At 40.3% G+C, this 12,318-nt stretch overlaps 1 protein-coding gene across 4 annotated transcripts in view; it reads right to left on the reverse strand.

The window, feature by feature from the left end:
* The window catches only part of sav1 (salvador family WW domain containing protein 1), a 47,558-nt gene that overhangs the window by 12,317 nt on the left and 22,923 nt on the right, over positions 1–12,318 (reverse strand). For 2 of the 4 annotated variants that reach the window (XM_061893973.1, XM_061893974.1), the window contains exon 4: positions 9,936–10,091. In XM_061893973.1, the coding sequence (XP_061749957.1) occupies positions 9,936–10,091 (156 nt within the window). Of the gene's footprint in view, positions 2,846–9,935; positions 10,092–12,318 lie in introns of all 4 variants that reach the window. The other 2 variants (XR_009806015.1, XM_061893972.1) reach the window with 2 other exon arrangements.

A 12,318-nucleotide genomic window follows, 5' to 3' on the forward strand; every position in this document is an offset into this window, starting at 1 on the left:
TGAACATCCCGCCTTTTATTGGATAGTTTGTTTACTTCCTGTTTGCACAACCTGCCTTTTATTGGATAGTTTGTTTACTTCCTGTTTGAACATCCCACCTTTTATCGGATATTTTGTTTACTTCCTGTTTGAACGTCCTGCATTTTATTGGATATTTTGTTTACTTCCTGTTTGAACATCCTGTGGGATAGGTTAATTGGAAACATTTTTAAATAGTCCCTCGTGTGTGAATGTGAATGTTGTCTATCTGTGTTGGCCGTACGATGAGGTGGCGACTTGTCCAGGGTGTACCACACCTTTTGCCCAAATGCAGCTGAGATAGGTTCTAGCTACCCCAAAAGGGACAAGGGGAAGAAAATGGATGGATGAACACCCTGCCCTAGATAGGATAGTTTGTTTACTTCCTGTTTAAACACCCTTTCTAATATTGGATAGTTTACTTCCTGTTCATTCGTCCTGCTTTATATTGGATAGTTTGTTTACTTCCTGTTTGAACGTACTGCCTTATATAGGATAGTGTGTTTACTTCCTGTTTCAACACCCTTTCTAATATTGGACAGTTTACTTCCTGTTCATACGTCCTGCTTTATATTGGATAGTTTGTTTACTTCCTGTTTGAACACACAGGCTCATATTGAATAATTGCTTTACTTCCCGTTTGAACATCCTGCATTATATCGGACAGTTTGTTTACTTCCTTCCCTATATTGCAAAGTTTGTTTACTTCCTGTTTGAACGTTGTGCCCTATATTGCAAAGTTTGTTTACTTCCTGCCTCATATTGCAAAATTTGTTTACTTCCTGTTTGAACGTTGTGCCCTATATTGCAAAGTTTGTTTACTTCCTGTTTGAATGTTGTGCCCTATATTGCAAAGTTTGTTTACTTCCTGTTTGAACGTTGTGCCCTATATTGCAAAGTTTGTTTACTTCCTGTTTGAACGTTGTGCCCTATATTGCAAAGTTTGTTTACTTCCTGCCCTATATTGCAAAGTTGGTTTACTTCCTGTTTGAACGTTGTGCCCTATATTGCAAAGTTTGTTTACTTCCTGTTTGAACGTTGTGCCCTTTATTGCAAAGTTTGTTTACTTCCTGCCCTATATTGCAAAGTTTGTTTACTTCCTGTTTGAACGTTGTGCCCTATATTGCAAAGTTTGTTTACTTCCTGTTTGAACATTGTGCCCTATATTGCAAAGTTTGTTTACTTCCTGCCCTATATTGCAAAGTTGGTTTACTTCCTGCCCTATATTGCAAAGTTGGTTTACTTCCTGTTTGAACGTTGTGCCCTATATTGCAAAGTTTGTTTACTTCCTGTTTGAACGTTGTGCCCTTTATTGCAAAGTTTGTTTACTTCCTGCCCTATATTGCAAAGTTTGTTTACTTCCTGTTTGAACGTTGTGCCCTATATTGCAAAGTTTGTTTACTTCCTGTTTGAACGTTGTGCCATATATTGCAAAGTTCGTTTACTTCGTGCCCTATGTTGCAAAGTTTGTTTACTTCCTGTTTGAACATTGTGCCCTATATTGCAAAGTTTGTTTACTTCCTGTTTGAACGTTGTGCCCTATATTGCAAAGTTCGTTTACTTCGTGCCCTATGTTGCAAAGTTTGTTTACTTCCTGTTTGAACGTTGTGCCCTATATTGCAAAGTTTGTTTACTTCCTGCCCTATATTGCAAATGTGTTTACTTCCTGTTTGAACGTTGTGCCCTATATTGCAAAGTTTGTTTACTTCCTGCCCTATATTGCAAAGTTGGTTTACTTCCTGTTTGAACGTTGTGCCCTATATTGCAAGGTTTGTTTACTTCCTGTTTGAATGTTGTGCCCTATATTGCAAAGTTTGTTTACTTCCTGTTTGAACGTTGTGCCCTACATTGCAAAGTTTGTTTACTTCCTGTTTGAACGTTGTGCCCTATATTGCAAAGTTTATTTACTTCCTGCCCTATATTGCAAAGTTTGTTTACTTCCTGTTTGAATGTTGCGCCTAAGGCTGGATTTTCATTTTTGCAATATCTCTGTGTCGCTCTGACCTTCAATTAAATGATCTTTTGAACAAAATCCTACTAAATCCTGCTGAGAACCTGCATACATGTTTCCATATCGTAATAATATATTAAAATATTTCTTATTCTTCCTGCTGGTGGCGACAACCAGCATTTTTTTTTTGTATGGCTTTTGAGACATCTGCGAAAAGGAGGTTTTAGCGTCTTTTTAAGCAAAATCCTTGCAAAGTGTTTCCAGAGAGCTTCCAGTCGCTCCTGATTAGCGAGGCAAATACTTAGAGGCCTTGCTTACGCACACCTACGTATCGCCCTGGTGGATGGTCTGAAAAGGACGCGACAGGAGCGGAGGCCATGTTTGCAGAAAACAGGCCAAGGATGCGAGAAAGCCGCCAAGTCGTCCTCTCACACGGGAGAGGAATGACGCTGGTCTTCTGAGATTACAAAAAAAAAGAAGCATTAACTTTATGAAAATAATACAAAATGTTGCTTTGGGTTGACTATAAAAGAGCAGCATGTTGTACACTGTGGCTTCTTCACGGGAGAGTTTTCAGTGGTTCATAAAGCCGGCGTGCTGGATTTGGATGAAGCCGAGGCACACTTGTATTTGCTGGGCAGGCCTGAGCCAGGTCACATGTTCCCCAGGAAGTTGTTGTTGTTGTTGTGGGGCTGCTGGGCGTACCACTGCTGCCGCTGCTTGCGAGCATCCACCTCGGAGAGCAGCGCCTGGCGGTACGCTTCGTAGGACTTGACGCTGTGCTCCAGCTCCTTCATGAAGAGCAGCTTCAGCATGCCCTGGTAGGTGTCCAGGTCTGCCAGCTGGAAGAGCTCCCACTTCAGGATGTGGTCGTACCTGAAGGTGGAGGAGGAGCCACGTCACTGCTTTGCAGCACCGTCTTGTCCACGTATGTTGACATCCATGTAGTGCAAACCCCGTTTCCATAGGAGTTGGGGAATTGTGTTAGATGTAAATATAAACAGAATACAATGATTTGCAAATCCTTTTCAAGCCATATTCAGTTGAATATGCTACAAAGACAACATATTTGATGTTCAAACTCATAAACATTTTTTTGTTGTTGCAAATAATCATTAACTTTAGGATTGGATGCCAGCAACACGTGACATAGAAGTTGGGAAAGGTGGCAATAAATACTGATAACGTTGAGCAAACACTTATCTGGAACATCCCAGAGGTGTGCAGGCTAATTGGGAACAGGTGGGTGCCATGATTGGCAATAAAAACAGCTTCCCAAAAAATGCTCAGTCTTTCACAAGAAAGGATGGGGCGAGGTACACCCCTTTGTCCACAACTGCGTGAGCAAATAGTCAAACAGTTTAAGAACAACCTTTCTCAAAGTGACATTGCAAGAAATTTAAGGAATTTAACTCCATAATATCATCAAAAGGTTCAGAGAATCTGGAGAAATCACTCCATGGCCGGAAACCAACATTGAACGACCGTGACCTTCCATCCCTCAGACGGCACTGTATCAAAAACCGACATCAATCTCTAAAGGATATCACCACATGGGCTCAGGAACACTTCAGAAAACCACTGTCACTAAATACAGTTGGTCGCTACATCTGTAAGTGTAAGTTAAAGCTCTATTATGCAAAGAGAAATCTGTTCATCAACAACATCCAGAAGCGCCGCCGGCTTCTCTGGGCCCGAGATCATCTAAGATGGACTGATGCAAAGTGGAAAAGTGTTCTGTGGTCTGACGAGTCCACATTTCAAATTGTTTTTGGAAATATTCGACATCGTGTCATCCGGACCAAAGGGGAAGCGAACCATCCAGACTGTTATCGACGCAAAGTTGAAAAGGCAGCATGTGTGATGGTATGGGGGTGCATTAGTGCCCAAGGCATGGGTAACTTACACATCTGTGAAGGCACCATTAATGCTGAAAGGTACATACAGGTTTTGGAACAACATATGCTGCCATCTAAGCGCCGTCTTTTTCATGGACGCCCCTGCTTATTTCAGCAAGACAATGCCAAGCCACGTGTTACAACAGCGTGGCTTTGTAGTAAAAGAGTGCGGGTACTTTCCTGGCCCGCCTGCAGTCCAGACCTGTCTCCCATGGAAAATGTGTGGCGCATTATGAAGCGTAAAATACGACAGCGGAGACCCCGGACTGTTGAAGGACTGAAGCTCTACATAAAACAAGAATGGGAAAGAATTCCACTTTCAAAGCTTCAACAATTAGTTTCCTCAGTTCCCAAACGTTTATTGAGTGTTGTTAAAAGAAAAGGTGATGTAACACAGTGGTGAACATGCCCTTTCCCAACTACTTTGGCACGTGTTGCAGCCATGAAATTCTAAGTTAATTATTATTTGCACAAAAAAAATAAAGTTTATGAGTTTGAACATCAAATATGTTGTCTTTGTAGCATATTCAACTGAATATGGCTTGAAAAGGATTTGCAAATCATTGTATTCTGTTTATATTTACATCTAACACAATTTCCCAACTCATATGGAAGCGGGGTGTGTAGTTGAAGTCCACTCAGTAGAGCGCCAACCTCCACCTCTAAATCAAACATTTGCTGTTGCTTTCTTACATTCCGCTGCAGTCCTGCAGGTGGTGCTAGTGTGCAGTGGACAAACAAATGATGGAGAGAAGAGGCCAAGTCTAGTCTGCTGATGTGCAGCGTCAGAGAAAACTAATCTTGTCTTTTTCCATTATATTACATTTTTCTCATGTGATACTGAAGGAAACACCTGTAGGATCTCTAATTTGTTCTACAGTTTTTAAATGAACAGTCCCTACAGGATTTTTCAGGCTTTTATGCCTGAATTCGCAGGCACTTTTTTAGAAAATTGCAGAAAAAGTAGTAATGTTTTGAGGCTTATTTCAATAACAAAGTGATTAAAAAAAAATTGTTATCATGTATCAAACTTTTTCCACCAAAAAATTAAAGCATTTTGATATGTTTCATTCAAAAAACCAATACATAGATTTAGTTCTCCCTTTAAGTTTGTCTTGGAGACCTAAAAGGGTCTAAGTCAGGGGTGCCCACAATTTTTCTGCAGGCGAGTTACTTTTCAATTGACCAAATCGAGGGGATCTACCTCATTTATATATATCATTTATATTTATTTATTTATGAAAGAGATGTTTTTGTAAACAAGTTAAATGTGTTTAATGATAATACAAGCATGTGTAACACATATAGATGTCTTTCTTTCACAAAGACAAGAATATAAGTTGGTGTATTACCTGATTCTGATGACTTGCATTGATTGGAATCAGACAGTAATGATGATAACGCCCACATTTTCAAATGGAGGAGAAAAAAAGTTGTCCTTTCTGTACAATACCACATGAAAGTGGTTGGTTTTTGGCATCTAATTCATCCAGCTTCCATACACTTTACAAGAAAAACATTGGCGGCAAAATCCGTAGCTTGCTTGCTTGCTTTCCGAGACTCTGTATTTAGTTAGCGCAGGCAGGATGAAGCAGCGCTTTTATTGTGAAGATAGGAACTGTGCAGTCGGCCTTTAGAGTTTTGACGGAAGGTACGGTGCGACAGTCTGTTGAAATAAAAAGTGTTTCTCGCCGTCCTGTCGGTCATTTTTCTTAATAATGATCTCAGAGCAGCCAGCGACATCTCACAAGACCCTCGGGTGCCGTGGATGTCAATCAAGTGACGTCTTGGTGAAGATTAATGATCGCTAATTTTTAGGTCTATTTTTTCAAAGCATGGCTGGCGATCGACATAATGGGCAACCCTGGTCTAAGTCCTTAAAAATGTTAAAAACAAGTGATATTATTTTTTATTTTGTTATATTCAACACTTACAATAGAATATCAACTTCAAGTCTGTATGTTGATATAAGTTTAGAACTTTTTTTTAATGTTTTGTGTGCTTTTTTTTAATGGCTATTAAACACAGCATATGCATTATTTCTCTCCCCCAAAAATTCAAAGTGGAATATTTGAAGTAATTGAAACCTGGACTAGGTCAATCATTTTTAACTCCATTGATTTCAATTCATTATTATTTTTTCAGCAATGAGAGTTAAAAAAAAAATCCCACTCATGGGGGGTATGGCTCGGTTGGTAGAGTGGCCGTGCCAGCAACTTGAGGGTTGCGGGTTCGATTCCCGCTTCCGCCATCCTAGTCACTGCCGTTGTGTCCTTGGGCAAGACACTTTACCCACCTGCTCCCAGTGCCACCCACACTGCTTTAAATGTAACTTAGATATTGGCTTTCACTATGTAAAGCGCTTTGAGTCACTAGAGAAAAGCGCTATATAAATATAATTCACTAAAAGTATTAAAAATAAGTCACCGTTTTTTGTTTTTTTATAGATAGTATTTTTCGAATGTATCAGAGGCGGGTAAAAAAGTTAGCTGCTGGCTACAAATAACCCCCTGGTGGCACTTTGGACAACCCTGTTTTAAGTTTTTTATAACCTCAAAAAACACAAGATTTCCACACAAATTGAAAATCAAATACTGTATTAATGTTTTACTTGTTTTATACCACACATATTTACATTAATGGCAATAAATGCACATAACATTGTCAAATGACTTCCCTGTTTTATTTCAAGTAATTCTAGTAATGATATATTATAATTACAGAAAGAAACACCACCAAAGGCTTCCTACTTGTATGCTGTCTGCTCCAAAAGGTGAAAGCATTTATACTTGAAAAGTGTTAGTTTCTTTTAAACATTCATTTATGTTTCAACACATTTATCCCTGCATGTTAAAAGCATCTTTGAACTATTGAGAGCAATCTATAGCTCAAATTTGTGTTGGTAAATAAGCAACCATGAGACATTATCATGTTTGCTAGGTCAGAATTGCAAATAAAAATGTAATGAAATCATTGTCTCAAACGAGACAAATTAGGTGAAATCAATATATAAATACATGTCAAGTAGGAAGTAAATGTTTCTTAACTACATTACCCAGAAGGCTATATTATAGCGCTGCAGATGGGAAACAAAAGTAGGTCTGAGCTCCACGAGAGGACGATAAAAAGTTGATGTTTTGTTACACGTTGTTGTTTCGGCTTCGTTTACACAAGAAACAAACAACATTTTGGATGAGACAAACTTAATGGACGGAAAGGACAATGGTTCAATAAAAAGTGCGAGGAAGTGAGAGATGAGCATGGCACAATGTTGTGAGGACCAGTTGCATGAATTTAGGCTATCGCTAATTCCTAGAGCAGGGGTGCCCACAGATTCTCAGCAGGTGAGCTACTTATCAAATGGCCATGTCTAGGTGAAATATATATATATGTATATATATTTGTCAATTCACTATATACAAATACACGTATGTAGGTGTGGGGAAAAAATCACAAGACTACTTCATCTCTACAGAACTGTTTCATGAGGGGTTCCCTCAATCATCAGGAAATCTCCTGATAATTGAGGGAACCCCTCATGAAACAGTTCTGTAGAGATGAAGTAGTCTTGTGATTTTTTCCCACACCTACATATTGCTCTCTACCACGGTATCGAGCATTATTCTCTGGATAATCCAATCAAGACATACAAATACATATATATATGCATATATATACACACTATAAACATACACAAATACATACATATACACATACATAAATATATGTATATATACAAATACATATACATGCATATATACATATATATGTGTACATGCATATATTCACATACATATATAAACATACATACAGTACATACATAGAGTATATATATATATTGTATATTTACATACATACAGTACATATATCTACATACACATACATACATATATACACATACGTACATATATATACATACAAACCCCATTTCCATATGAGTTGGGAAATTGTGTTAGATGTAAATATAAACAGAATACAATGATTTGCAAATCCTTTTCAAGCCATATTCAGTTGAATATGCTACAAAGACAACATATTTGATGTTCAAACTCATAAACATTGTTTTTTTTTGCATATAATCATTAACTTTAGAATTTGATGCCAGCAACACGTGACAAAGAAGTTGGGAAAGGTGGCGATAAATACTGATAAAGTTGAGGAATGCTCATCCAACACTTATTTGGAACATCCCACAGGTGTGCAGGCTAATTGGGAACAGGTGGGTGCCATGATTGGCTATAAAAACAGCTTCCCAGTCTTTCACAAGAAAGGATGGGGCGAGGTACACCCCTTTGTCCACAACTGCGTGAGCAAATAGTCAAACAGTTTAAGAACAACCTTTCTCAAAGTGACATTGCAAGAAATTTAGGGATTTCAACATCTACGCTCCATAATATCATCAAAAGGTTCAGAGAATCTGGAGAAATCACTCCACGTAAGCGGCATGGCCGGAAACCAACATTGAATGACCGTGACCTTCCATCCCTCAGACGGCACTGTATCAAAAACAGACATCATTCTCTAAAGGATATCACCACATGGGCTCAGGAACACTTCAGAAAACCACTGTCACTAAATACAGTTGGTCACTACATCTGTAAGTGCAAGTTAAAGCTTTACTATGCAAAGCGAAAGCCATTTATCAACAACATCCAGAAACGCCGCCGCCTTCTCTGGGCCCGAGATCATCTAAGATGGACTGATGCAAAGTGGAAAAGTGTTCTGTAGTCTGACAAGTCCAAATTTTATATTGTTTTTGGATATATTTGACAGCGTGTCATTCGGATCAAAGGGGAAGCGAACCATCCAGACTGCAAAGTGTAAAAGCCAGCATGTGTGATGGTATGGGGGTGCATTAGTGCCCAAGGCATGGGTAACTTACACATCGGTGAAGGCACAATTAATGCTGAAAGGTACACACAGGTTTTGGAACAACATATGCTGTCATGTAAGCGCCGTCTTTTTCATGGACGCCCCTGCTTATTTCAGCAAGACAATGCCAAGCCACATTCAGCACGTGTTACAACAGCGTGGCTTCGTAAAACAAGAGTGAGGGTACTTTCCTGGCCCGCCTGCAGTCCAGACCTGTCTCCCATGGAAAATGTGTGGCGCATTATGAAGCGTAAAATACGACAGCGGAGACCCCGGACTGTTGAAGGACTGAAGCTCTACATAAAACAAGAATGAGAAAGGATTCCACTTTCAAAGTTTCAACAATTAGTTTCCTCAGTTCCCAAACGTTTATTGAGTGTTGTTAAAAGAAAAGGTGATGTAACACAGTGGTGAACATGCCCTTTCCCAACTACTTTGGCACGTGTTGCAGCCATGTAATTCTAAGTTAATTATTATTTGCAAAAAAAAAATAAAGTTTATGAGTTTGAACATCAAATATGTTGTCTTTGTAGCATATTCAACTGAATATGGCTTGAAAAGGATTTGCAAATCATTGTATTCTGTTTATATTTACATCTAACATTATTTCCCAACTCATATGGAAACGGGGTTTGTATATATATATATATATATATACACATACACATATATATCCATCCATCCATTCCTACCGCTTATTGCCTTATACATATAGTAAATATACATACACAAATATATATATACATATAAATACAGACAGACAGACAGACAGACAGACACCCACACACACACACAACACAACACAACACAACACAACACAACAGGCCAAAAGTTTGGACACACCTTCTCCTCATTCAATGTGTTTTCTTTATTTTCATGACTATTTACATTGTATTGTCACTGAAGGCATCAAAACTATGAAAGAACACATGTGGTGTTATGTATTTAACAAAAAAGGTGAAATAAATGAAAACATGTTTTATATTCTAGTTTCTTCAAAATAGCCACCCTTTGTTTTGATTACTGCGTTTCACACTTTTGGCATTCTCTCCATGACTTTAAAGAGGCTTGGTCATTAGAAAAGTCACTCGCCTGCTAAAAAAAAAGTGTGGGCACCCCTGATTTAAGCTCCTGTATATAAAACCAAATGAAGACTTATCACTGGAAATCCAAACAATTTGGCTCCACATACTCACTTGAGGGGGGCGCGGGCGTAAACCTGCAGCCAGTCCGGGATCTCGGCGGTGTGGTACGGGTTGGCTGGCACCAGCACGGGCTGGTTCCTCTCGGCAGGCCGCGGCTGATAGGCGACTGGAGGCGGTAGAGGCGGCGGCTGGTCGTAGCGAGGAACGCTAGAAGAAAGCCATCGTTGGATTCAATGTTTGTGTCCACTGTTCCACACGTGAAATGAGGATGCTGTTCCACGCCGGTCTTATAGACATACTTGCCGACCCTCCCGGATTTTCCGGGAGACTCCCGAAATTCAGCGCCTCTCCCGAAAACCTCCCGGGACAAATGTTCTTCCAAAATTCGGGCAGAGGAGACCGTTTATCTGTCAGTAAACTAGCTATTAAAGCGCTAAAACAGTAGTGGATTTACACAATTCACCCACTGAACTTTAGTTATTGGAGGGTTCTGGTCGGACGGTTTTTCACGGGACACATTATTGACCACTAAAAGTATCCGCCCTGAGATGGGTAGGTTGCGAGTTCAAACCCCGGCCGAGTCATACCAAAGACTATACAAACGGGAGCCATTACCTCCCTGCTTGGCACTCAGCATCAAGAGTTGGAATTGGGGGTTAAATCACGAAAAATGATTCCCGGGCGCGGCACCGCTGCGGCCCACTACTCCCCTCCCCTCCCAGGGGGTGGGTCAAATGCAGAGGACAAATTTCACCACACCTAGTGTGTGTGTGTGTGACAATCATTGGTACTTTAACTTTAATTGAGCCACGGATGATTTCTTATTTATTTAGGTCAAGTCTGAATGTCATTAAAACAGTTAGCTCCATATTTTAACACTTCTTCCACTTCTGTCCTTGCACGCTACACCGCTACAAAAAAGACGACGGGGAGAAGACGCTGCCAAAGGTGAGCCGGGTAGGTAAGACCGCCCACAAAACGGCATATCTGGACTCTCGCGACTGTGTTGGATCCAATATGGATTTAACTTTCACAGTATCATGTTGGACCCGCTCGACATCCATTGCTTTCGTCCTCTCCAAGGTTCTCATAATCATCATTGTCACAGACGTACCACTGGGTCAAATGCAGAGGACAAATTTCACCACACCTAGTGTGTGTGTGTGACAATCATTGGTACTTTAACTTTAATTGAGCCACGGATGATTTGTTATTTATTTAGGTCAAGCCTGAGTGTCATTAAAACAGTTAGCTCCATCTTTTAACACTTCTTCCACTTCTGTCCTTGCACGCTACACCGCTACAAAAAAGTCGACGGGGAGAAGACGCTGCCAAAGGTGAGCCAGGTAGGTAAGACCGCCCACAAAACGGCATATCTGGACTCTCGCGACTGTGTTGGATCCAATATGGATTTAACTTTCACAGTATCATGTTAGACCCGCTCGACATCCATTGCTTTCGTCCTCTCCAAGGTTCTCATAGTCATCATTGTCACAGACGTACCACTGGGTCAAATGCAGAGGACAAATTTCACCACACCTAGTGTGTGTGTGTGACAATCATTGGTACTTTAACTTTAATTTAGCCACGGATGATTTCTTATTTATTTAGGTCAAGTCTGAGTGTCATTAAAACAGTTAGCTCCATTTTTTTTACACTTCTTCCACTTCCGTCCTTGCACGCTACACCGCTACAACAAAGACGACGGGGAGAAGACGCTGCCAAAGGTGAGCCAGGTAGGTAAGACCGCCCACAAGACGGCATATCTGGACTCTTGCTACTGTGTTGGATCCAATATGGATTTAACTTTCACAGTATCATGTTGGACCCGCTCGACATCCATTGCTTTCGTCCTCTCCAAGGTTCTCATAGTCATCATTGTCACAGACGTACCACTGGGTCAAATGCAGAGGACAAATTTCACCACACCTAGTGTGTGTGTGTGACAATCATTGGTACTTTAACTTTAATTGAGCCACGGATGATTTCTTATTGATTTAGGTCAAGTCTGAATATCATTAAAACAGTTAGCTCCATTTTTTTGACACTTCTTCCACTTCTGTCCTTGCACGCTACACCGCTACAACAAAGACGACGGGGAGAAGACGCTGCCAAAGGTGAGCCAGGTAGGTAAGACCGCCCACAAAACGGCATATCTGGACTCTCGCGACTGTGTTGGATCCAATATGGATTTAACTTTCACAGTATCATGTTGGACCCGCTCGACATCCATTGCTTTCGTCCTCTCCAAGGTTCTCATAGTCATCATTGTCACAGACGTACCACTGGGTCAAATGCAGAGGACAAATTTCACCACACCTAGTGTGTGTGTGTGACAATCATTGGTACTTTAACTTTAATTGAGCCACGGATGATTTCTTATTGATTTAAGTCAAGTCTGAATGTCATTAAAACAGTTAGCTCCATCTTTTGA

Source organism: Nerophis ophidion, linkage group LG03, assembly GCF_033978795.1.
Source record: "Nerophis ophidion isolate RoL-2023_Sa linkage group LG03, RoL_Noph_v1.0, whole genome shotgun sequence".
Lineage (NCBI taxonomy): Eukaryota > Metazoa > Chordata > Actinopteri > Syngnathiformes > Syngnathidae > Nerophis > Nerophis ophidion.